Source organism: Dunckerocampus dactyliophorus, chromosome 7 (assembly GCF_027744805.1).
Source record: "Dunckerocampus dactyliophorus isolate RoL2022-P2 chromosome 7, RoL_Ddac_1.1, whole genome shotgun sequence".
Taxonomy (NCBI): Eukaryota; Metazoa; Chordata; class Actinopteri; order Syngnathiformes; family Syngnathidae; genus Dunckerocampus; species Dunckerocampus dactyliophorus.
The window spans coordinates 7,835,573-7,862,532 of NC_072825.1; the positions used below are offsets into that span (position 1 = coordinate 7,835,573).

At 40.8% G+C, this 26,960-nt stretch overlaps 2 protein-coding genes across 4 annotated transcripts; both read right to left on the bottom strand.

The window, feature by feature from the left end:
* Positions 1–36: 36 nt before the first annotated feature.
* Positions 37–14,801, bottom strand: LOC129184977 (carcinoembryonic antigen-related cell adhesion molecule 5-like). The gene is made up of 13 exons (XM_054781564.1): positions 14,613–14,801; positions 14,251–14,544; positions 11,810–12,091; positions 11,451–11,714; positions 9,802–10,077; positions 8,297–8,548; positions 7,380–7,655; positions 7,052–7,303; positions 6,703–6,978; positions 4,295–4,546; positions 3,586–3,870; positions 2,035–2,292; positions 37–1,958 (listed from the first exon to the last, which is right to left on the bottom strand). Exons 1-13 carry the CDS (start codon positions 14,665–14,667, stop codon positions 1,870–1,872), a joined length of 3,111 nt encoding a protein of 1,036 aa, XP_054637539.1. The 5' UTR covers positions 14,668–14,801; the 3' UTR covers positions 37–1,869.
* Positions 14,802–17,517: 2,716 nt separating this feature from the next.
* Positions 17,518–26,399, bottom strand: LOC129184980 (carcinoembryonic antigen-related cell adhesion molecule 1-like). 3 transcript variants are annotated; one of them, XM_054781571.1, is made up of 8 exons: positions 26,379–26,399; positions 21,629–21,831; positions 21,240–21,548; positions 19,579–19,857; positions 19,244–19,510; positions 19,095–19,184; positions 18,841–19,009; positions 17,518–18,099 (listed from the first exon to the last, which is right to left on the bottom strand). In XM_054781571.1, exons 2-7 carry the CDS (start codon positions 21,699–21,701, stop codon positions 18,888–18,890), a joined length of 1,140 nt encoding a protein of 379 aa, XP_054637546.1. In that variant the 5' UTR covers positions 21,702–21,831; positions 26,379–26,399; the 3' UTR covers positions 17,518–18,099; positions 18,841–18,887. The 3 variants fall into 3 exon arrangements, with proteins under 3 accessions (XP_054637546.1, XP_054637545.1, XP_054637547.1); XM_054781570.1 differs by lacking the exon at positions 26,379–26,399 and adding an exon at positions 23,040–23,928; XM_054781572.1 differs by lacking the exons at positions 18,841–19,009; positions 26,379–26,399 and adding an exon at positions 23,040–23,928.
* Positions 26,400–26,960: the final 561 nt, after the last annotated feature.

Consider the following 26,960-nt stretch of genomic DNA (forward strand, 5'->3'; position numbering starts at 1 on the left):
ATTACCAAGAAATTAAATGTACTCACAACTATGATGCAAAGGCCAAACTCTGAGGTTTTATTGATTAAGAAATAAATACTACAAATCAAAGAGTGATAAAAATTCCTCAATTTCCATTACAATTAAAAGTTCATCTCACATGACTGAAAAATAAAAGTGCAAGTAATAAAAGAGTTGCTTGTCAGCAAGTGCCAAAACTATTGATATTTTAATAATTTTTAATAATTTTTTATTCCACAGAGATCCAGCAAAAGGATCGCATCAGAGGCCTAAGAGAAGATCTGGAAACTATCCGCCTGTGCTTTTTATACAGAAGCGGAATTCCCTCACACACCGGTAGCGCCCGGCTTCTTTTACGGCTCCGATACTACCTCTAAAGGCGGAAAATTGTTGGGTAGACCTCGTCCCCCTATCTGGTGTTGGTGCCCTTCATACAAACATGTTTTCAAAAAAGCTATAGACTATCTTCCAGTGCAGTAACAGCAATAATCACAACATATTGTGTTAAAAAATGATTTACACTGTGTGCCATCATTGCAGAGTTAAAATGCCAACAACTAACAATTAGCTGGTTACCATACATAATAAAACTCTAAAGGTGAAGGCTTGATGCTGGTTCTCATTTCCCAAAAAAATTCTATAATGAAATACAGTTGTCCCTTGTTTATCACAGTTAAATGGTTCCAGACCTGACTGTGATAAGTGAATTTCCAGGAAGTAGATTCCTTATTTACAGATGCAATATTTTCGTAGTTAGAGCATAGAAAACCTGATCTTCTAAATACGCTTTTTCACATTGTTAGAGCCTTATAGACATGACACCCCTGCATATAGTCACCTTTACACTCGTACTACCCAATATACGTAGTAGACACATTAACACAATAACGGTGCCAGAGGAGCTGAGTTGAAGGCGGACAGGAAGTGACGTTGGTAATTCAAAGTTGAGTTTTAGCTAGGCATGGGTTACGGCAGCAACAGTAGCCCATGTTCTTTTTAGGGATTAGTGTGCCATAATTCAAACCTGCAGTAAAAGCCTGTTGTTCCGGTGATCAAGTCTGGTGCTTGTGTGTCTCGCTGAACATCACAGTAGCATTACTGACACCTCGTGACCAGTGTAGAATACTGCATATCATTGCATCTTGGAATCTTCTGAATCTTCATTTTCTGAATGCCTTATATTTATCTTTTAGTTAATTTAGCCATCTGAAAATGCTTAATTTAGCCAACTAACACATAAAATTAGCTTAAATATGCATGTTTTTTACTAATTTCATTCAACCTCAAAACAGCATGATTTATTAATTAACATACTTTTGAAAAACCGTGATAGAACAAAGCCGCAAAATTCAAAGCACAAAGTTGTGAGGGATTACTCTATTGTAAAGTAGATTAATTCAGGCTGTAAGCAATAACATTATTAACTGTTATGTTGATATCTAAGTTAAATTAACCACTGTATAATAAAACTAAAATAAAGCAAAAAAAACTCAGCCATTGATGATATCTGATAAAAAATGGAGAAGGAACAGGTGTCCCCAAGTGGTGTCCTATAGGTACTGAATTAATAAGTGTTGTGCTGAGTGTTTACGTTCTGATTGATAACATGAATTTGTGTTTGTAGTTGATATTTCGTGAATTGTATTGCACATATTAGTATTGGGCAGCCACACTTTTCCTATATTGCAGTATGTCCCATTTCCTGTTCTATGGTAATCATCACATTGCATATTTTTTCCAAAAAATCTGTGTTGAACTCCAAAATTGTGACTTTTGAGTCCTCCATTATACATGACATACTTTCCCATCTTCTTTTTACGACAAAGTTCAAAACAATTTCAGGTAGTCTGGGGTTTTGCTTGGAAGCATTCAGTGGAAAAGGAGTGGGACAGATAGGATAAAAACACCCACGATCATAAGGCCTTTTTGGGATAGGGAAGGAATGGCAGCCGCGGAACCTGAAAGGTAAATAATAGAAGAAAAATTGAACATCTTCGTAAGGGAATTTGTTATTGTTAACTACTGCAGACTCACCAGTGAGGCTAAAGGTTTTGGTCTCTGACATGGTAATGTTGGTCACAGGGTTCATGGCCTTGCATGTGTAGTTGGCCTCTATCAGCAGTGACACTGAGATCTGGATGATACTGCCGATGCCGATGGCCGATGACGGTAGGTCATTCAAGAACCACTGGAACTCGGGTTCTGGATACGAATCGGCGACGCACATCATGGAGAAAGTGAGTTTTTCGCTGTCGAATTCTGGACCCGAGATTTCCACGCTGAGAGGACCGTCTGAAATCAGATGGAGTGATTCAGCGTAATTACTTTTACAGTGTTCCCTCGTTTATCACGGGGGATAGGTTTGCAAAATAGCCCGCAATAAGTGAAATCCGCGAAGTCGCCAACTTTATTTGATTACAATTATTATACATGTTTTAAGGCTGTAAAACCCCTCATAGTTCAAATTTCGTTTTAATTTGAATGCTCAGTTTACTAGGATGGACACAAGCGACCCACGCGTATTCACTTCTCTGACAGTGCCTTGTCCTGGCACAATTCGGCTGTAGCGTTTTTGTATCCTTGTTAAAACATATTGCTCCTGCTGTCGTCTTCTTCCTTGAACCGAAGATTAATTTATCTGGTTAGCTTCTTCTTCCCCTTCTATTGTTTATTGGAGGTTAGCAAGCAGCTCACACAGTTGGCTAGTTTGCTAGGGACTCTTGACCACAACAGGAAACGGCACAAAGGAGATTGATTGACAATGGTCTACAGCCAATCGGGACGCAAAACACAATGGCCGGGTTCTCCTTTAGCCAAAAAGGACTGTTGTGGCTCTATATGTAGTTGACTATTGTCTACTGTGGGTTCCTAATATGCGTGTACAAGCACATAAACACATACTGAGACCAGGTGGAGCTGCACACGTCTTCAATTCTCACATGAGTATACAACACCCTCTACTGGTAGCAGTAGTAAATACAATAGCAGACACAAACAACAGAGCACCGATAGATCTCTGTAATACACAACAGGGATGCAGAACACAATGCGCGTTACTACGGTGTTAAAAAAAATTGCACTTTAAAAAATCTGCAAAACAGCGAATCTGCGAAAGGTGAACCGCGATGCAACGAGGGAACACTGTATTGCTGAACCTCAAAAAAATAGGCAGGGAACGCAGCTCTGCAGCAAAGTGGAGACTACTGCAGTGTCCAGAGCAACACTGTACTCTGTAATTTGTAAAACGAAAATTTACAAAAACCAACACATCAGTTTGAAGCAGACACGCTAACAAACAATGGAGGAGGATGAGGGTCTCCTGTATTAACTTTACTTGAGAGGAGAATGAGAGCTGCAAGAAAGTAAAATACTGCAGAACAGAGCTAAACTGAAGGATGTAAATTTTGGGACACATCATGTAGCCAGAGCAAAGTTGTACTTTTACTAGCAGTGGTTATCCATATAGTATCAACTCTACCAGGCACTTGGTAGTCTGCAAAATATTTAGTAGAACCTGCTTGTTTCCTGTCATTTGTTTTTGAGTCATCAACTTGTTGTATTTGGTGAAATTTCTTCAGTACTCACAGTTCACCAGAAGCTCGTACGCGGGGCTTTGGTGAGGACCAACCAGGTTGCTGGCGACACACTTGTAAGTGCCGTTGTTGTGGAGCGCCAGCGGGGTGAAGTGCAGCCTGTTTTCCTCCATGTGGTAGTAAGAGTGGTTGGCGGTGGACATGTTCATTCCAAGGAGCACGTCGTCCTTCTTCCACTGTATCGAGTCATAAGGCCCATCCACCTCGCAGGTGAGCGTGAAGTTGTTGCCGTCAATGGGGATCGAGTCGTTGCTCACCATCACCGACCTGATGGCCTCTGAAGATGACAAAGCACAGCTGGAGTCAAGTTTGTTGAAAAATAAGAGCATTCAACCTCATGGTCTTAATGTATAACCAGAGCCGCCCCTGGACAAATTGCGGCCCTAAGCAGAATTTTATTTTCTGCTGCCAAATATGACCAAGCCGCTTATCCTCATGAGGGTCGCGGGGGTATGCTGGAGCCTATCCCAGCTGACCTATGGGTGAGAGGCAGGGTACACCCTGGACTGGTTGCCAGCCAATGGCAGGGCACATATAGACAAACAACCATTCACACTCACATTCATACCTATGGACGATTTAGAGTCTTGGGGAGAACATGCAAACTCCACACAGAGATGCCCACCAACAATCGCCAAGAAATCTGTATACAAATATTCTCACTCTGATGAAAACATTGTGGAACAACCCTGGATTCTCACCATTGACCGTGAGCGTCAGGGACTTTGTGCTGTTCATTCCCGTCACAGGATTTTTGGCCTTGCAGGTGTAGTCTCCATTCATCTCCAAAGATACAGCACTTGACACAAACATGGAGCTATTGGCCACTATGGAGCCGTTGTGCAACCAGTAGAAGTGGCTGTCGGGCATCGACATGGCGGAGCAGGTGAAGTTTATAGATTGCCCCTCCACGGCCAGTGATGGTCCATAAACCATAGGTGTTTCTGGTCCAACTGCAACAAAAAAAACATACTGTTTGTTGTGGTCTATCATTTTCTGGGGTTAAAATATTGCATTTCCACGTTTTTAAATTAACCTTTTTATTATTAAGGGAGAAAGAAAAAAAATCCAAACCTACATGGCCCTGTATGAAAAAGTGATTGTCCCCCTGTTAAAACTTAACTTAAGTGTGGTTTATCACATCTGAGTTCAAGTGGAAAAGGTTATACAACCATTTCTAAAGCTTTGGGACTCCAGTGAACCACAGTGAGAGCCATTATCAACAAATGGCAAAAACATGGAACAGTGGTGAACCTTCCCAGGAGCGGCTGGCCAATCAAAATTCAAAGAGTGCAGCGACGACTCATCCAAGAGGTCACAACAGACCAGTAAACAACAGTAAACAGTAAACAACAGAACAGTAAAATATGGCGGTTGTAGTGTAATGGTCTGGGGATGTTTTGCTGCTTCAGGAGCTGGAGCACTTGCTGTGATAAATGGAACTAAGAATTCTGCTGTCTACCAAAACATCCTGAAGGAGACTGTCCAGCCATCTGTTCATGATCTCAAGTTGAAACCAACTTGGCTTTGCAGCAGGACAATGATCCAAAACACCCCAGCAAGTCCACCTCTGAATGGCTGAAGAAAAACTAAATGAAGATTTTGGAGTGGCCTAGTCAAAGACCTGACCTGAATCCTATCGGGATGCTGTGGCATGACCTTAAAAAAGCTAGAAATGCTTGAAAACCCTCCAATGTGGCTGAATTACAACAATTCTGCAAAGATGAGTGGGCCAAACTTCCTCCACAGCGCTGTAAGAGACTCATTGCAAGTTATCGCAAACGCTTGATTGCAGTTCTTGCTGGTTGGTGGCCCAAACAGTTATTAGGTTTAGGGGGCAATCGCCTTTTCACACAGGGCCATGGAGGTGTGGATTTTTTTTCTCCCATAATAATAAAAGGTTTCATTTAAAAACTGCATTTTGCGTTCAGTTTTGTTGTCTTTGACTAAAATCTAAATTTGTTTGATGATCTGAAACATTTAAGTGTGATGCAAAAAAATAAGAAATCAGGAAGGGGGTAAACAATTTTTCACACCACTGTATATCAAAGGTTAACTGGTCCACAAAAGTCAGCGAGAAGTTGGACATGTAGCTTTTAAAGTGGATTGCTTGCAATAATATTCATTATAATATGCATATCATTAAGTATATCAATATATATGGAATACATTCATTCTAAAATTATACTTAATTAAAATAATGTTCATTATAATATGCATATCAATAAATATATCACCAGATATGAAACACATTCACTGTAAAATCATACTTAATTAAAATAATATTTATTATAATATGCATTTCGATTAATAAAAAAAACAAAATTACTTTATATAAAATTAAGTACGACTATCGGTGCAAAAAAGTAATATTATTGGATATTATAATAAAAGTGCATATACGCAAATAAATGCCTTGGCCCTAATAGTTGAGAATTTGTGTAATGACAACACTGATAAAAATTCCTCCTTCTTTCCTAACAAGTGCCCGATACACTTTACATTTAAGTAAAGAAACGTCCTATATGTTAAATAAAAATACAAAACAAGAAATATGATAAAATAATATAAATTAAATAACATAAAAAAAGAGTAATACACGTTTTATATTATTTTCCCCCTGGGGGAAACAGGCGGCGTCACTAGGTGGCAGCAAAAAATATATAGTTTGAAAAAATATATAAATTAAATCCTATATATTATTATATGTATTGAAGTACAAATCATAATACATATTATTTTAATTTCAAAAATAAAATAAAATAATCATAATAAACAATCATATGGATTAATGTTAATTATTTAAAAAAAATGAAAATATGTAATAATTTGATAAAAAGGTTTATGTCCAAATAAATGCTTTATCCTTAATAGTATACACTAGTATAATAGTGACAGTGATAAAAATACCCTCCTCTCTCCAACAGACACCTGCTACTCTCCCCTGTTGAGTAGATAAACACCATAAACGTACGATATGGATTCACAATATCTGTCGATTGTTCCTATTATTTGTCTTTGATTGAAATCAGCTCATTGAAACATGGAGCCTCAATAATCCAGTAGTAAAAACAGTAAACTTGAAAAAATGATAAACTGTCATACTCACAATTGACAAGAAGCAAATGAGGAGGGCTTGCCATACTTTCAACAGGATTCATAGCCCAACAGTGGTACAGTCCGGAATCATTCCGGTCCAGAGGGTCGAAGGTGATGGTGATGTTATCCAGTGACAGTGTGATTCTGTTGTCCGTCGTCAGGTTGAGTCCGTTTTTCATCCAGAACACTTGCTCAGCAGGTCCGGACATATTGCACGTCAATGTGTAGGAATAACCTTCTATAGCAGCTTTCATGGGCACATCTATGCGTACGTTTTGTAGTTTGTCTAAAAAAATAAGTCAATATAAAAAGCTAGTTGGCTGTTTTCATCTGAAAAAAAAAAATCACATTTTTCTTACCGAAAACTGTGAGGGTGGTGGAGGCGGTGCTGTTGTAGCCAGTGATGGCGTTTTGGGCCTTGCAGGTGTACGTCCCGCTCATGTCAGTGGTAAGAGGAGGTGTTTCATACACAGAGGTATTGGCCACTATGGTGTTGTTAAAATACCACTTGTAGTCGCTGGGAGGGTTTGACGCGGCGCTACAGCTGAGTGCCACGCTGCTTTCCACCAGCGCCACAGTGTCTCCTATGATGGTTGGCATTCCGGGTCCATCTACACACAAAGGGCACGGTAATAAATCATGAAACTGCCCTATAAAGATGTTGCCGTCATAAAACAAAGAGCTCACATATGACAGCCAGGTTGAAATTTTCACTGGCTAAGCTGCTGAGTGGGTTGGACGCGACACAGCTGTAACTCCCATTGTGAGACATCAGGATGGGGTCAAAGGTGAGGGTGGTGTTGTCCATGGAGATGTTTCTCGTGCCGTCAGAATACAACATGGTGCCGTTGTGCGACCAGGTGATGTAGTCCACGTTCCCTTTTGTCTCACAGGTTAGCGTGAACGTGTGGTTCAGGATGGGATGAGGCTCCACGTTCGTTATAGAGGCCATTGTCACCGGATCTGTGGGAAGGGAGCAAAATGGGACACATTGCTCCAGAACCAAAGTCCTAATACAGGTGGTCCTCGAGTTCCATATGATGTTTGCTTCTAGACTGTGATCTAAGTCGAGTTTTGGTGTAAGTTGGATCTTATACCTAAATTATACCCAAGTTAACTCCTAAATCACTGACACTGTACACAGAACACATGAAGCCACCTGCAGTGGCTAATGCCTTCATCCATGCATCCATTTTCTATACGGCTTGACCTCAGTTACGTGTACTGTAGTCTTGAAGAGTTTTGTGATTTCCAACCGTCTGTAAACATGACATGTCTCCTGTGTGTGTGGTAGTTTCTAGTTTTAGTACTTGTGTGAGTTTTCTGTTCGCAAACCTAAACTACGTTTTTAATGAATTTGTAGGAGTGCGTATGTTACCATGAGGACCACGAGAACCGAGGACCACATAGTAATAGTAATAAAATACCAAAATACATCAGGAGGTTCTCTACAGCCACATCTCTTTATACTTTTTTTTTGACTCAGAACTAATTACTTATTTGCTTTTGTGGACCGAGTCCCCAGCAACTGTAGGAGACTCAGCAGTTAACTGAGTACAGGCATGAATTAGAGCATTCCCAGTATTTCCACTCCCTTCACTTACCCAAAACAGTGAGCATGTGGTCCGCCGTGCTGTTTTTCCCTGTGATGCTGTTGAAGGCCATGCAGGTGTATGTCCCGCTCATGTTCAAGTGCAGCGGACCCGCCTGATACTCGGCGGTGTTGGCTACCATGGTGTTGTTGAAGTACCACGTATGCTGGCTAGGAGGGTGGGAGGCGCTGGAGCAATTGAGGACCACCTGTGTCTCGGTCAGGGCCAAGGAGGGCGCCATGATCACTGGCGTGGATGGGCCGTCTTCCGAACAAGAAAAATCTTATGTTATATCTTATGTTAGAACAAGAATACTATTGATAGTAAACAATATCCGACACATTATGACTGGGATAACAGCAAATCACTGCATGTCCGAATCTTTGCAATTATGTTAGCGCAAGAACCCTATTGACTTTCAATGATATCATATGTCAAATTACAAATGTTCCTTGTCATCTCTCGACTGGACATGATTTTCTGGTATAATTGCTCTATGTTACAGCAAGCACAGTGTTGATTTTGATCAATATCTGAGACATTATGGCTGGGGTTTTCAAGTCAAATGTCAAATCATTCCATATTCCTTGTCTTCGCTCTACACTTTAAACACCATTGCTCAAGGTTAGAGCAAGAACCCAATTGATTTTGAACAATACCCAATGCAATGGTTGGGTCCACCAAGATCCAATGTCGTGTCGGTGTATGTTCCGCTTAACGGGTCCCAATTTTCAGCCCGTCATCACATTTCCATTAGGATTTGATATCATATCACTGCGCATTCCTAAAGTCATGTTCAACCAAATCTTTACCTTTTCAGGTACGTAGTAAAAGAACCCTACTGATTTTGTGCAACGGATGACACAAGATGTCTGTGGTCATTAAGATCAAACACATAACCGTTCCATGTACCTTGTCATCTCTCTTGTCAAAATGTCTTCACAATTTCCACGGCAATTTGCTGCCTTAGAGCTTGAGCCTTATTCATTTTGATCTGTATACAGTACAGGCAGAATCTTCAACCCAATCCTCACCTTTTCAAACATGATCGCTCTGTATGCATGTATGTATGTTAGCGCAAGAAGCCTATTGATTTTTAAAGCAATTTGTTATTGAAGTCAATTATCAAATCAGTCGATATTACTGGTCGTAGCTTTCAGACGATTTTTGGGGCATGGTTGCTGTCCAAACACCTACTGATTTTTGAATGAAACCTGACACATGACAGTTGGGGTTACATATTCTGCCAATAAAGTTCTACACTAGAACAAGAACTCTTGAATTGATTTTGAGCAATAGATGACATAAGGGCTGAAGCAGAGGTCAATGTCAGGTCACAAATGATATGGTTGTAGGCATTATTGGATATCACAGTAAAAACCATACTGATTTTGCATGACTTATGATTTAATAGGGTCATAGGTCATATTTGCTTGTGATGGTTTAAGTCAGTGGGACCTGGAACATCACTTGAAACAAATACATATATAATACATACAGTATATATGAATACTCACAGTAGACTTCCACAGTGTAGGGGCTGCTGGTCATGTTGCTCACGGCGTTATAAGCCCGACACTGATACTCCCCGGCATCTGAGGGCTGGGCGGGGCTAAGAGTCAGCGTCTTGTTGCCCACACCAAACACTGTGGTGTTGTCAGCAGACACCAGGTCACCGTTCATCCACCACTGAATGAGGTGCACCTCGCCGGTCACATGACACATGAGGGTGAAGGGCTCCTGGGCGATTGCTGGTCCGCCAGTGCGGTTGACCATGACTGCTGTTATTGGCGCTGTGGGTGGATAATTGTTTGTTGTAAAACATCATAAAGGCTTCAAGATGATGTGTTAGATGAATATAGGTCAAATTTGCCAGATTAAGTTGAAAAACTAAATGTTACAATTGTTCCGTAAATTGGCCTGAAATGGCAAAACTAAACAAGCTAAACAAAAACTGACACATTTGTTCCTAATGGCAAAAAATGCCACATCCCATTGTAGACCATTAAAAATCTCACATTTATCTTAAGATAAAGTAATGTAATCCTTTATGTTAAATAATAGAGGCACCCATAAAAATCCTTAATAATGCCTATTTTTAATCCTTCATAATACGCCTCTCACAGTAAACACATTTTAAATTCTGTTTTACACATTCTGTTTTACGCATTGTATCTACAAAACGTGCAGTTACGCAACATCACATCTTGTCAAAGCATCTTCCTGCTAGAAAATCTCTGACGGCAAATTTAATTGATTTGAGAGATGGCGTCTTCTGCTGAACTCATAGCTGCAGCGCTCTTTTTCCCCTGAAGATAGCGCCATCAAACCACTTTCTATTTAAATTACCATTAAGAGAAACAAATTATTTACGATTTAAAGCAGAAAAAAGAAATCCTCAAGTACGTGGGGGAGCGAATTCCGAACCGAAAATTGGTGGGGATTCGCTATACCGGCTTTCAATTTTTTATGTTAATTTTGTTCATCTGATGGTACTTTTTATCTATTTACAACATCAGCAAAAGATCTACTCAATCAGAAAATATGAATATATAATATTTTGTTGTGTTTTTTGGCCATTAGAACCTGAAGTGTGAGGTTTTCATGTTTTTTTCAATCTGACAATGTCAAACCAATAAAAACACATGAAAATAAATCACTGACCCATTTCAGTGCCTAATAATAATAATAATAATAATAGCACATTTGAATAAAAAAACGGTGGAGTTCTGCAGACAGACTGATTTCAAATGGTTAAAAAAACAAATATTTAAGACAGAAATAGTTTTAAAAGACTCATTGGAAGTGAAACAAAATATTACTATATAATATTTTCACAGCAGTTTTTGGGAAGATGACATATTTTGGCCTCAGGGACAAATGAGTGGGGATATTTAAAAAATGTCCTAAGGGTTAATCTTGTACAATAATCAAAAGGTAGACCTTTTCTAAGGGTGTCAACAAGACTTTGGCTAATCCCGAAACTAGTTTGTCACGTAGGCCCGCATGAAACCACAAGTCTTTGTTTATGAGTGGACAATAATAACAGAACCAACATGTGCTATCAGGGCTCCATTGTCAAACAGAACAGTCAAAGATTTGGATGTATACATCTACACAAAACTGCAAATAAACACCTTAAATATGCTTAATACTGCAACTTTACCCATGATGCTGATCATCGCAGTTGCACTGATGAACCTGGATGTGACGCTGTTGTGGAGGAGACACTGGTAGTCCCCCGAGTGGCTCTCTGTGACGTTGGTGAGTTCAAGCTGTGGGTCAGAGTGGTTGATGTTCACCTCGTTGACCAGCCACTGGATGGTTGCGTTGGGCTTGGACTCAGCCGAGCATGACAGGGTGATGTCAGACCCCGTGATGTGGGTGTCCTTTGAGGGGGTGACTGACACTTTTGGGTTTGTCGGGCCGTCTGTGGAAAACGAGAGGATTATTTTGTAATTTTCCAGGATAGCTTTGTACATTTTGTATGCAAATACCGCCCCCCACCCCCCCAAAAAAACTCACAGCTGATGTCAAAAGAGACTTGCAAACTGATTCCCTGGCTGATGCCGTTGGACACGTTACACTTGAACGGGCCCTGGTCATAGCGGGTTACTTGAACGATGGTCAGCTGAGAGCCGTCCTCGCTGATTTGAACGTTTCCGTCGGCTGTCACCTCGGAGGTGATGTTTAGCCACGTAAAGGACAAAGACGTGCCCGTGGAGACGGCACAGGTGAGCACCACGGTATCATTGAACTCCACCAGGTTGCTCTCGTTTGCCATCAGGGTCACGCCTGTGATTGGCTCTGGGGAAAAACAAGACTGAAAATGTAAAACACAAGAAAGGACAACAATCCCATAATTAGAACCTGATATTGTCTGGTCGCAACACAAAACCTGTTATTGCTCCCGCATGACTTATTTACACCTTGTCAAGTACTGTTTACGTCTAGTGCACGACAACAGTACGACCGACATGCATTGTTCCCGCATGGGTATGCATTGCCACAACCACTTCCCGCAGCCGTGAAGCAGTCGTGGCAAAAATTGGGACCTAATTGCAAGGGACCTACAAGATGTTGAACTCCAGAGAAGAAGCTCATGCAATAAAGAAAGGTAAGTCAATAGTTTCTCGCAGCTGCAGATAGAAAATGTGCAAAGAGCAGGAAGGATAAAATAAACTAAAAAAAAAATAGACACAGAGAGTGTGGGTGAAGGAATTGCTGACTACTGTAGAAGACATTGCTTTGGGCATTAGGATCACTTATTAACAGAAAATCACAAGGAAGAGCCAAGACGCTACAGAAATTACTTGAGAATTCCCCCGAACTGTTCCAAGAGGTAGTGGAAAAAGAGACACGCTTAGGTACGCTTTGATACGCACCACCCGCATTGTTTGCACATAGGCTGTGGTGCGTTCACGGTTCTTTCACATTGCATTCATGACTAGTTCACGGATATTATGCGTCAGACAAATTTTGAATATTTCAACATTTTCTTTGCTCTCTGGCACGCAGTTTACACATATTTCACTCCTGTTAACGACCAATTTACTCACTGGCAGGTAAAATTGTGTACCACTGCGGGGACAAAGTGCGTGCAAGTGTAAACAAGGCTTTACCAACAACAACATATTCTACTTTTATTATATAATGTTTTTCAATTTTATTTACCGGTATAAGTAATAATAATAATAATAATAATAATAATAATAATAATGATAATATATAACAATATAATGTAATGTTCTGCTCATTTTTAGAAACATTTGTTTTGGTCATCTTTGTAAAATATATAGAGCTAGCATGTCTGTCTGGGCACCGATTTACTTAAAATAACAATAAATCACAACAACATATAGAATAATCCAACAATGAGAACCTGCTATGGCCAGGTTGAAACGCAAAACTTGTTAGTGATCACTTGTCATTTTAGCCTGAACTCCTGAAGATCCCAAATGGCCACGGAGTTGGCAAGCGAATTATCTCTTGTTGAGTGTGTGTAGTTTGTAGCTTTGCCCGACTTAAAACACCAGAAAGCAAAACAACGTATGGAATAATTCCATAAATGCAATATACAATATACTATTACTATACTATTGTGGTTGCTCACTGTAAACATAAAACTTGTTGTTGATTATTTGTTGTTCATAATCATAAGTGAGCCTCGTCCTCTTAGCCTAGATCCAAAATGGCTGCCGAGTTGTTAACACTTCCACTGTATATGATAAACATCAACAACATCATCTAATATGCTCAGTTTTATGTTGTCCCCATCAACTGAATGCGTTTACAAACATGGCGATATCACCTGAAATGGTACGGTCATTGTTTTGGTCATCTTGTAGTCATTTCGTCTGCTAAAATATATTGTATGTCGCCGTTTCTTGAAAAACAGAATTGTCCCCTATTTAGAAACAAAAGTATGCATCCTGTATTGAGCTGAAAAGGGATGCACTTTGTCCTGTATTACTGTGACAATCCAATTTGTAAAATGTCAGTTGAATTAATGAATGACAGGGCGTTTAATGTTTGAAAAAAAAAGCAGCGGTAAATATGGTACAGTATGTAAAAACATAAAAATCATTATTTAAACCCTGTGATTAAGATTAATATGGGAAAGTGTAAATAATGTCAACATTTTATACCGTTTTAAGTGAAGCAGGACAGAGGTTTGTTAAAGAATGATATTTATTTCTATTTTAGGAAGTTAAGCAGGACAGATTTCTATTTAAGAATTGTCAATTTAATTTGGCAATACCTGGAATAAACCCACTCAATGCAAATATGCACACTCCACACGGAGATGTCTGAGCTGAGATTTGCTAACCACACTGCACTTCCACCGTGCTGCCTCCAGAATTTACATCCCCAGACGTCACAGACAGGGCCACTAAAGGTAGGCTTGACGTGACTAAAAAACATTGTGATGGCCACAGTTGTTCAATTCCATAGCGTCTCCTTACCTTGGACTGACAGCACTAATTGCGAAGCATTAGAACCCACGTCTTGTAACGTGTACGTCCCAGAGTCTTCCACCTGCAGTGACATTATGGTCAAAGATGAGGTGTTTGTATCGAACGTAACCTTGCCCGTCCATTCCGTGGCTACGACGGCATTTCCAGGAAAGATGATGACAATGATGTTATTGTTGAAGAGCCATGCTCCTGTGTTGACTTGGTTTTGGCTGAAAAGTGTGACATTTCTGCCCACAGGTATTGGGTTCTCAGAGGCGGATATACCCTGGCTGTGCACGTCATCTGCAGACAAAGAACAAGCACTTAACAATATAGTTACTGTATGATACAAGACATTGTAAAACTCTTACCTGGTGCACAGGACAACACCGATATGATGAGGAGAAACACCAAAGGAGCCTCCATGCTGCCTCTTTTAGGCCCTTGGTAGACCAACTGCTTATTCAAATCCTACAATCCCTCTTTCTTGATAGCAAATATTTGCTCAGCATGAACTTCTCTGTTCATGCAAAGCAAATGCTGAGCACCACCCTGTCATTGCAATGTCAGTGGACATAAATGGCCACACCTTGTTTTGCCCTGGTCCTCCCTGTGCTGCCACGGGTACACACCGCAGCAGGAGTGTCCATTTACTGTAAACCTCCTGTTGTCCTGCAACTTTCCACCAGTCATGGCAGTTGGCATGACTTAGAGCAGTGATTCCCAACCAGGTGTACGTGTACTCCTAGCGGTACGCGGTTGCAGGGGGTATGTGGAAACATTTAATTTCCAAGATGATAAGTAAATATTCTCAGTCATTTTATATTAATAAAATGGTAGATTTCGAGATAATTCGCTACAGCTAGTTTTCCCAGGGACCTCTGGCACAGCTGTTCCAAAATCATAACAGTTGTGTTGCATTCTACTTTTGGAGAATTATCAACACATATGAGTGAGGGGGTACTCGTGGTACAGTATGACAACAAGGCCCTGGGGGTGCGCAAGACGAAAAAGGTTGGGAAACATTGTATCACAGAACTTGTAAGAAAGTAGTTGCATGGTCTTAAACTTTGAGCCCCTGAAGAGGTCAGTTTTCGGTTTTCAAGCCATTTTGGCTGTGTTGAAAAAATATACGTCGACTTTGCCAGAGGATGCACATAAAAAAATGCCGTCTCTTTTCCTTAATATAGCTTAAAGTGGCAAAACTACACAAAAAACAACATATTTGTCTCTAATGACAAAAAGAGTTTGAAGAGTTGAAAATAATATTTTTGATCCCACGTTTATCTCAACATAAACCCTTTTTTTCACACTCGTTCACCAGATGGTGAATTTTTCCCATTCAAAGCATGCAGCATTTGTGTGTGTATTTGCTATGCATATTTCATACTGAAGTAGTTTTACTTGATTAGGTTAGATGAGATTTTGCAGCCACTTGTGGGAGGCTAACATTTTTTTGTCCTGAGGACTTTGAGTGGATTTTTTTGCTGTTTTTTTTTTATATGACAACATATGAAAGTCAGTGTTGTTGCCAATCACTGACCCATCTCAGGGCTTAATAATGAAAAGTAATTATCCCTTAAAATAAATTCAGCAACATTACAGTAGTTAAAAAAAAAGTGTCATTATGTAAACATATTGTCTTTTAAGGAGTTCAACACTCCTTAATGTTTGATATGGTTATATCAAGCTGAAGTTGTTTTACAAGATTGACTTGTTTAAAAAAAAAAAATAATAACATAATATTTTTACAGCAGTTGTTGGCAAACTGATATTTTTCAAGTGTGAGTTTTTTGTTTATTAAACGACAATGCATGAAAATAAATGTTCCTGCAAATATTGACCCATTTCAGGACCTAATAGTAATAATAATAATATTAAGCAAATACTCCTGACAATGAATTTATGGAAAACGTTGCAGCTTTTGTTTGCTTATTTCAGTAAAAAAAAAAAAAGAAAAAGTGAAATTAGAGTATATACACATACTGGCCATTTAAGAGATAAAACAAACCCCAAAATATTAATATTAATATTAATATTAAAGGGATTATACAGATTTTTTTCACATGAAGTCGTATAACATCCCCATCAGCAGTGTGTCCCGTGAGCGGAGCTCTAGTCGGATTTTGGTGAGGAGAAACATAGTTCCATAGTTTAGTTGCTGGGGGTCACTTAAGTTAAGAGTTTGAGAGTGTTTACATGCGCGGATTGGGGACTGCCGCAACGCGAGAGTCTCCCATCGCAGCAGTCTCCGTCCGTGCATGTAAACACAGTGGAACACATACACGGCAATGGACAGGCGAGAGCGCGTGGTGATACGAACGGAGAGAAAACGCCGAGCGACTGAGAGGTCTGACTTTTTTGTTAGCAACGGTTTTGTGATGCAAATGTATTACTCTTTTGAATGCATATTGTTTCGAGAAGCCAAACTCTTTACTCAAGTGACCCCAGCAACTAACTGGAACTATGTTACTCCTCACTGTAATTCAACCAGAACTCCACTCACGGGAAAAAGTGGGGGGTATGTCACTATTGATGCACTACACTGCTGATGTGGATGTCATACAACGTCATGTCAAAAAATCCGAACTATCTCTTTAATAATAATGTATAATCCCATTTTTATTAATATTGTTGACATGTGTAGGCTGAAGTAGTTTTACAAGATCTAGTTATTTAAAATAGAAAAATATTAATATTTAATATCTTAATAATAGATTTTGGGAAGCAGACATTTTTGGTCCCTAGGACTTCGAGTGTGAGTTTTGTATTAAATCCTTCACTGGAGAAAAATAACAATCCATGAAAACCGATGTTGCTGCCAATCATTTACCAATATTAACAAAAACAAGCAAACCATCATTGAAATGATTTTAGTGTTTTGTTTCATGTTCTCAAATAAAAATAAAAAAATGCGTAATGTAAATATACTCTCCTTAAAAATATTTTAAAACCCCAAAGATATCATTAATATTTGATCATACGTATATTCCAGGCAGAAATACTTGTAATAGATTGAGAAAAACATGAATATATAATATTATTATAGTAGTTTTGGGGATTTTATTGTCATTAAGGTCAAAAACATTGACCTTAAGAAACATACATGCAAACAACAAACATTCCAACCCCAAAAGAACCAAAAAGAAAGGGTTAACGAATGTTATCAACCGCGTCTATGCAAATTTGTTACACAGACATAAAAATAGAGTAACATGTGCAGCCTAGTAACACAACCGGCTGACAAGAAAATAAGGTTTTATTTTTTGTGTTGTTTGTCAGCTCTTTGTTTTTTTAAGCCACATAAGCCCAAATTTGTCCAAGGTTGGTCTTTTCTCTTCCTTTGTCATTGTTCACTGTCGTCAAAATCCTGCAGAATGGACAGCCGTTGACTAGGGACTCCCCCCCCCTTAAAAAATTACTGCCAAATATTTCAATGATGTATATAACATTATAATAAAAAATAACAGCATTAAAGGAGAGCAATGACTTTTACATCTTCAAGTAAATTCAAGTTTGGCACATTTTTTGAAGACTTAAACAGAAGTGAAACCAATTGGTGTTTATACTTGATCTACCCACAAGCATATCTGTGTTTGTGGATGTGCAAAGCAGTTTCTGTTGACGTTAAATACACCATGTCGACCAGATGAATGTTTTATTAAGCAAGAGCGTTACGTCATACAAAGACAGCCCCAAATATTGACATTAGAATATACTGTAATCTGGATCAAATGGGTTACATTGTTGATTTACATTGATCGTACAGTATGTGAGCAGCAATTTGGTTAATTTTACACTATTTGACATGCACATCGTACGTTTCACCATGCGTGGTTCATAGGGGGCCACCAGCATCTGTGAAAGACAAGCAGTCATTTCATTTAAAGCATAGCACTCTATCATAATACTATACAGTACTGTCATTGCTGGCTGGCCACTTGACACTCCTGGGACACAATTATTGTAAGTCTCTCAACCATAGGTGTGTCAGACACCTTATCCATAACACACACAATTTAAGTTACAGGAAAAAAAGACTTCATTGTTACAACTAAATGAGATCCAAAGCAGGACTTGTATTAGAAAGTCACACAGGATTTAATTTGACTATCTGTATATTATCTTATATTGTAGTTACATTTATTGTCCAAAACAACATTTTTTACATGCATTGCACAAAATTTAAATTCTAAATTTAACCTAAAATAGCAAACCTGCACCAAAGTTCAGTGAAAACACAACCATTCTTGACTTGTCCGAAGAAAGTCCATAAATCCTCAAAGTCAACCTGGCAATTTTTTATATAGTTTATACAGAACTGTGACACAGAAAAAAAGAGGAAAAATGCGAGGTACACTTTGTGAACATGAACACCCGCGTCACCTGCCCCTGTTGTATTGAAACCAAGTGCCCCTTTCCGACATGTACTTGCCACCACTCACTAAATTATCTGATGTTGGGATGCTGTGTGTCTGTGTGGAAGATTCTGGGATACCTATGTGAAATAGCCTACAGGCCCCGCCTCTGATACTAATACTTGATGTGTTTCATAAGACATTAAAGTGAATTACGCACACATTTTCGGTAATATCTCACCTTGCTGGGTCCTGTTTAAAAGGTGTAGACGAATAAACACGTTGCTGTTATTGCGGAATTTCCGTGTGAAGGCTACAGGGCGTGTCCTGCCTCTGCATACTACTTGTACATCCCATGGCGGAAATTTGCCGGGTCAGCTTTGATGATGCGCTCTTTAATTTGCCGAGTTCTGTACAAAAGGCTCAATCTACGTTTTGTGGATTCTCTGTTCATAAGAGGCTACTGATGATATTGCAAGTGATGCTACATCTTACCGAGCACCGTGAGGAAGAAGCTGACACACGGCATCATGGGTACGAGCCACACATGGAAGGCATCTTGTTTCAACGCTGAGGTGTGTGACCCTGCAGACGAACGTACATTACACACAGATTGTTATCACTACACTTTTCAATCAACTCACTGCTAATCAGGATGTCTTTGGAGATGTTTCTGCTCATGTTGGTCTCATTGTTGAAGGCCAGACAACCATATGGGCCGCTCTGGTCCTGCCTGACGTCCAACAGCTCCAGCGATGGACCCGTCGTATTTAGAAGTCGGCCCCTGAAAGCCCACTCAAGCAGAGCTGGTGGACTGGACTGTGCCGAGCAGAGCATGGTCAGGTTGGATCCGGTTAGAAAGGAAGTAGCGTTCTGCTCTTTGATGGTGAGGACCATGTTGTCTGGGCCGTCTGAGGGGGAAAAGGAGACTTCAAAGCACTCTAGATTAGAACTTCAGGGCTCTATGTGAATCACTCACAGGTGATGGTGAAGGTTAATGAATCACTGGTGCCATTGCTGACGGGATTGAACACAAAGCACCTGAAGGGTCCACGGTCATGGCGGGTCACGCTAACTATTGACAGGGTGGCATTTTCATCAGTGAGTACAACTCTTTCATTGGAGACGACCTCAGAGCTGCCATTTAGCCACAGAAAAGACGGCGAGGATCCTGAAGAGGCAAAGCATGTCACCACCGCTGATGACAACTCCATCAGATTTGTTTGATTGACGCCAAGAGTTATATTTGAAACAGGCTCTGTGAAGAACAAAAATACAATGACGCTCACCTCAGTGCATGGAATGACATAAAGCTCCCATATTATTAAAAGTAACGTTTTAATGATGTTTAACAGAAATATTTGTTCTGTGAGCATGTTTAGCAACACCAAAAATCACCTCCCAGGGTGCTCTTTGGCTTGCTTTTGACGTTTTCGAGTTTTCATGACGTCATGAATGAAAAACCTCCTTCTTCGTGGACATGATATGAGATGTATTTAAAATTGGTCAAAAAATACCACAATATAGTATCTTAAAGTTGTACTACTGCCTATGGTTATTTTCATGGAGTTGTTGTTCCCTGAGGAGGCAAAATGGAGCGTAACCACACAGGACAAGACAGACGAAAGGCGTCATGTGTCATGTGAGTAAAAAACACACAGACTATCACAATAAGAAAAGAAAATACTTCTGACTTTTTCCTGGTTGTCACTCTAAATATCTCCTTTTAAATGCTTTGTCAATATTGTTTCAGGCTGTTTGTCATTACAGCAGAAACCTGTGTACCTAACTTGTTTTCTTTGCAATGCACCACAGAGGATTTCTGCTTCAATAATTATTTTTATTTCAATATTTAGCCAGGCGAGAGGGGTCAACGTATTACAATCTACAAACTTACGAAGAGCAAATACATTTACAAATACATTGTTATAATAATGATAGCATGAATTAATATTACTGCAACTGCTCCAACTAATGCCTTTATTCACTTAACTGCAGAGTCTCCTATATGCATGCAGTACATAACTAACAAGCCGCCGAGGGTCTCTAATTAGCGCCAGGTCAAAAAACAAATTGGCATTAACAGTTGTGGCGGTAGACAACCTTATAATGTAGTTTTTTTATTCGCTCCACAGATTCTGCATTTGAGGTATCATGAGTGGTCAGCATCCAGCAGCATTGGCTACAGCTGCTTGTGCTTTAAAATGTTGCTACTCAACAGGGAGGGTGTCAAATTCATGGTATTAACTCATCAGCGGTATTCATGTTGCTCCTGACCGATGTTACAACATTGGTTGTGTTGCTGCTGTGTTATGCAATATACTTGTTCACAAGGGAACATGCGGTGAAAGAGCGCTACCTTTTCCTTTCCAAGGTAAAAAGTAAGTTGTTATATGCCATGAGTTTTCAAATTTGGGAAATAACAGCCTCTGTCCGATTATCGCCTGCCTCCAATTAACACCATCCTCAGCTATAGTTAGATCATTACATTTTATATTTATTTAGATTATTTTAGATGAGATCATGGGACCGAAGGTTAGAGTTGACATGATTCTGTGTGATTCTAAGCAATTGTTCAAAGTAATCCCAATGTGGCTGCTTTTTAGACACAGCTGACGCATCATCAGGACAATGTCTCACCCAGGACAGTGATGGTGGTGTTGGCCTTGAGCGGAGGATCACCGCTCTGCAGCACGTACACTCCTGAGTCCTCCAGGGTCACCGAAGTCAGGGTGAGGGCTGCAGTAAGGACATCTACCGATGCCCTGCCGGTGTGGTTGGGAAAAACTGCCTGCTGATTCCCGAGCCAGGTGACGATAAGGGAATCGCCCACAGCCCAGCTTCCACCCCTGAGGGCTGTGGCCGGAGAGAGGGACAGCGTCAGAGTGTCCCCGACTGCAACTGGGTTAACGGAGGGTTGGACATGTACGGCTCCAGACAGCAGAAGACCTGGTGGAGAGTGAAGAATAACTAGTCAACCTAGAACAGCCTAAACTAGACTGCTATAGCGCATCTCTTGGTGGAGTCACCTTGTTGTAAAAGCACCAGCACAGCAGCTTTGGTTGCTACATTTTTCCCTTCCATTTTGAGGTTTCTTTTCATGTCTTTTCTGATAGTTGACCATTATATACGTCCAAGCCCCCCCTTGACAAAACCCACGCTTCTTATCTGCAGGTGGCTTCCGTGTTCCTTCTTGTCTTCATCTTTGTTTGCCATCTTGGGTGAAGTTCTCCTAATGACAAATGATGACAGGGGGTATGTGTACCTCCACAGAAGAGGGAGGTTGTATTTATTGAGGATTTGTAGGTCAGGCATGCAAACTTTAGCAAGACTCTTCTCTAGAATGATGAAATAACACCCCTTTTGTCACCTTTATAGTAGACATAAGACAAAATAGCCATTTAAGACATAAATGAGACTTGTGCTTGTGTGTGTTGCTGTAAATGTGTTCTGAGGCGGAAAAGAAGTGATGTCGGGTGATCAGGGTTAAGTTTTAGCTTGGTGTGGGTTGCGGCTGCAACAGTAGCTTGTTTTCGGGATTACTGTCCCAGTTGTGAGATAATTCAAGCCTGCAATAAAGGTCTGTTGTCCCAGCAATCAAGTGTGGTGCTTGTGTGTCTCATCAAACATTACAGTAACATTACTGACACTTAGTGACAAGTGTGAAATACCACACATCGTCCCAGCGTCTTTAAGTGTCTTCCGAATGCCTTATATTCGCATTTTACTACATTTAGCCATTTTTATGCTTGAAAATGTTTAATTTAGGGAAAAACGTAAAATCAGTATATGTGTATTTTGACTAATAATAGGCCAAATTCAATCACAAAACATGATTTATTAATTACTATATTTTTGGAAAAAAAAAAGAGTGGAGCTGCAAAACTGAAAGCGCGAAGTGGTGAGGGATGACCGTACATATGGTAAAGTCTTCATCATACCAATGTAAAATTGTTGTAAAATAGCAATAAAAGGGCGGCAGTCATCAGTTTGTCGTAACCTATCTTGCCAAAGTGCAAGACAAGGCATGATATTCTGCGTCATGTGTTTCCTTTTCCTCAACCTTTTTGCTTTTCACTTTGATGTGGTCAAAAATCTGTTGCCACATTAAGCCATATCTCAAAGTAAAAGGCCTTGATGAGGGCTGTGGAGATCTGTACACCATGAACTTTCATTTAGCCTCTCAGACTTTGCCTTTCTTCTGCGCCGGGAGAACGCAGCAGCCTGCGGGCCTGGTGAGCTGAATACCCGGTGAGCAAAGTATCCGAGGCGGAAACGAGGCAAGCGGGCCGGCCTGCATGCTAGGCTAAAAGCTAGAGCGACGAGGCCACCGCTACCAAGCCTGCTGCTAGCCAACGTCCGCTCTCTTGAAAACAAGATGGACGAACTACGAGCAAGGATTACAGCTCATCGTGAGATCAGGGAATGCTGTGTCCTCACCTTCACAGAAACCTGGCTGACGGAGGATATACCGGACTCGGCGATCCAGTTGGAATCATTTGCTGCTTACCGGGGAGATCGGACTTTAGCGTCTGGTAAACACAGAGGTGGCGGCGTCTGTGTTTACGTAAACAAACGGTGGTGCACAGACGTACAGACGATGGAAAAGCACTGCTCGCAGGACATTGAGCTGCTGATGGTGAAATGCAGACCTTTTTATTTACCTCGTGAGTTTAGCGCTGTGTATTTAACTGCTGTTTACATCCCACCACGAGCTAACACTGCTAATGCACTAGGCCTCCTGCATGACATCATTGATAAACACGAAACCAAACACCCAGACGCTGTATTCATTATATCTGGCGATTTCAACCACTGTAACCTCAGGACTGTCCTCCCCAAATATTACCAGCATGTGAGCTTTCCCACAATGGAAAATAACATCCTGGACCAAGTCTACTGCAACATGAAAGGTGCTTTGAAGGCTGTTCCAAGACCCCACTTTGGAAAGGCTGACCACATCTCTATATTCCTTTATCCAACATACAGACAACTTCTTAAAAAAGCTCCCCCTGTAAGTACAGCAGTTAAAGTGTGGAATGAAGAAACTGATCAAGTACTTCAGGACTGCTTTGGCTGCACAAACTGGGATGTGTTTAAAACTGCAGCGGGGAGGGAAGATTGTACTGTTGATTTGGATGAATATGCTTCTGCTGTTACTGGCTACATTAGCACATGTATAGAGACTGTTACCACCACCAAGTATTACAGAAAATACCCTAACCAAAAACAGTGGATGAACTGTGATGTAAGGGCTAAGCTACGTGCTCGTTCGACTGCATTTGTCATGGGCACCGCTGATGACTACAAAAAGGCCAGATATGACCTGAGGAGGTCCATACGAGAAGCCAAGAGGCAGTACAGACAGAAGCTGGAGGGCTACTATTCCACCTCAGACCCTCGGCGCATGTGGGCGGGGCTCCAGCACATCACAGACTATCGACAGCAGAGTAGCGTAGCCACGTCCAGCCATACCACACTTCCAGATGAGCTGAATGAGTTCTATGCCCGCTCTGACACCCAAACTCCTGATGAGCAGAGAGGGTGGCTGGGCTTGGAGAGCACACAGGACTCGCACACAGGACTCACCTCTCATGGTGACATCAGCTGATGTGCGCAGGGTTCTAAACAAAACAAACCCACGAAAAGCAGCAGGCCCAGACAACATCTCAGGACGTGCACTTCGGGTTTGCTCATCAGAGCTAGCTGATGTGCTTGCTGACATATTTAACCTGTCGCTTGCACAAGCATCTGTACCGACCTGCTTTAAGTCCACCACCATAGTGCCCGTACCCAAGAAGAGCAATGTGACCTGCTTGAATGACTATCGCCCTATAGCACGGATGATGCGGTCAACACTGCCATCCACACAGCCCTTTCTCACCTACAGGGCCAGGACACATATGTCAGAATGCTATTTATAGACTATAGCTCTGCTTTTAATACAGTCAGCCCCCACAAACTCACAAATAAGCTCCTCACACTTGGCCTGTCACCCTCCCTCTGTAACTGGGTGTTTAACTTTCTCACAGGCAGACCCCAGTCAGTCAGAGTCCACAATCACACATCCAGATCAAGAATTGTGAGCACTGGGACCCCACAGGGGTGTGTGCTGAGTCCACTCCTCTACACGCTCTTCACCTACGATTGCGTGGCCTCCCAGAACAACACCAGCATCATTAAATTTGCGGATGACACTACAGTCATCGGACTGATCACTGGTGGTGTTGAAACATCATACAGAAGAGAGGTGGCGGACCTCATAGCTTGGTGTCGTGATAACAATCTCCTTCTCAATACAGATAAGACTAAAGAGATGATCATCGACCCAAGAACAAGGGAAAAGGAGCCGCATAGACCCCTGTTTATTGATGAGACTGAGGTGGAGAGGGTGAAAACCTTCAAGTTCCTTGGCACACACATCAGCGAGGACCTCACCTGGTCTCACAACACCCAACAAATTATGAAGAAGTCCCAAAGGAGACTGTACTTCCTGAGAAGACTGAGGAAATTTGGCATGTCCACCACAATCCTGAGTTGCTTCTACAGATGCACCATCGAAAGTGTCCTTACCGCCTCCATCACTGTTTGGTACAGTAACTGTACAACACGTGATAGGAAGGCACTCCAGCGGGTGATCAAGACCTCACAGAACATTGTTGGGGCAGCTCTCCCCTCACTGCAAGACATTTATAAATCTAGAGTCCTATGAAGGACACACAACCTCATCAAGGACAGCACACATCCACAACACTCATTATTCACACTCCTACCGTCAGGCAGACGCTACAGGAGTTTGAAGTCCAGGACCACAAGGCTGGCAAACAGCTTTTACCCACAGGCCATCAGGCTCCTCAACGAAGCACTCACACACGCCGCACGCAACACAAGCACACACTCATAGCACTTTATTTATTTATTTGTATTATTTATTTGTATTAATGTCTCTTCTGTTTTTGTTGCTTAATTTATTGGTATATATGTTTATGTGTTTATGTTTCTTATGTTGTTATTCTTTCTTGTGTTTTCTTTCTTTTCTTGGGAGAATGAACAGAATAAGATTTTCATTGCATGGTATAACTGCTGTTTTACCATGCACATGACAATAAAACTCTCTTGAATCTCTTGAATCTTGAATCTCTTGAATCGAAATTATTTTGTAAATATACCTTCGTATGAGGAGGTAATTACCAAAAAACATGCTTTTTGTTCTAAACGGTGGAATCTTCCTCCTATCAGTAACTGACAGTCAAATTGCAGTAAACTAGTAATAAAAGGGACACAATCATCCGTTTGTCGTAACATATCTTGCCGAAGTGCAAGGCAAGGCGTGATGTGCCGCATCATCTGTGTTTTTTTTTTTCCAGTCTTTTTGCTTTTCACTTTGACTTTAGAAGTTTTCAAAGATTCCAGGCTTCGAGGTTTATGTCAAAGGTCATGGTCACGGCAAACACCAGAAGACATGTTATTTTCCCACACATTTGATCTGATTGTCTTCAAATGCTGATAGAAAGTTGATAGGCACTAAGTTGACTGTTTTTTGGTGGTAATTGACGTTGATCTTAAAGCAGTAGCCTTCATCAAAACTAACTTCCATGGAGGTCAAAAATCTATTTGCGGCAGCCCATATTGAGTAATATGTTAAATGAAATGTCTGAATGAGAGCTGTTCAGATCTGTAATTATTTTATAAACATAACCTTGTATGAGGAGGTAATGACGGAAAACATGCTCTTTTGTTCAAAAAGGTGATAAAATCGTCCTCATACTAGCAACTCACCGTTACTGTAATCATCAGTTTGTAGTAGCCTATCCTGCCAAAATTCAAGAAAAGGCATGATATGCTGCATCATTGTACTGTAACACAATACTGATAACATGCTGACACACAGTAAGATGTGAGAGGTTGGGAAATGTGTCAAAACACACCAGAGGCCTTTGTCTCCCTCACCTGTTTGCTTTGTGTGACTCACCCGTTTGTAAAACTGAGGCAGGGAGGCAAAATATTCCATAGAAAAATTCCAGGTTTACACCACAATAGCCTCCATTTACCTTTGAGTGGATCAATAACGCGTTTAGGTTAAAGGTCATCATACAGTCAAACAAAGTCCCACAATGCTAAATCCACATGAGCCAGCCAGTTGTTGCTGCTTTATCATCTACCAACAATGGACCATCAGTCATGTTAAACGTCCACTGAAGACATACAAAGCACAACAGTGCCATGCTGAAAACGCTTTTGTCTTTTTTTTTGTCCTGTCCAGCCATGAGGGCAGACAGTATTGTTGATCTAAATCCCCTTACAACAGACTTGCTCTGCCAGGGAAAAGTGTGAGTTACACTTCCCCTGTTATACAGAATT

Excerpts from the sequence above, each read along its gene's own strand:
- LOC129184977 (XM_054781564.1), bottom strand. The coding sequence starts at position 14,667 with ATGGAGGCTCCTTTGGTGTTTCTCCTCATCATATCGGTGTTGTCCTGT. Across the intron at positions 12,092-14,250 it reads ATTAGTGCTGTCAGTCCAAG|AGCCAATCACAGGCGTGACC; the intron begins GTAAGGAGACGC and ends GTTTTTCCCCAG. Across the intron at positions 7,304-7,379 it reads TTTCAACCTGGCTGTCATAT|ATGGACCCGGAATGCCAACC; the intron begins GTGAGCTCTTTG and ends CTTTGTGTGTAG.
- LOC129184980 (XM_054781571.1), bottom strand. The coding sequence starts at position 21,701 with ATGAAAAGAAACCTCAAAATGGAAGGGAAAAATGTAGCAACCAAAGCT. Across the intron at positions 21,549-21,628 it reads GCTGGTGCTTTTACAACAAG|GTCTTCTGCTGTCTGGAGCC; the intron begins GTGACTCCACCA and ends ACTCTCCACCAG. Across the intron at positions 19,511-19,578 it reads ATTAACCTTCACCATCACCT|ACGGCCCAGACAACATGGTC; the intron begins GTGAGTGATTCA and ends TTTCCCCCTCAG.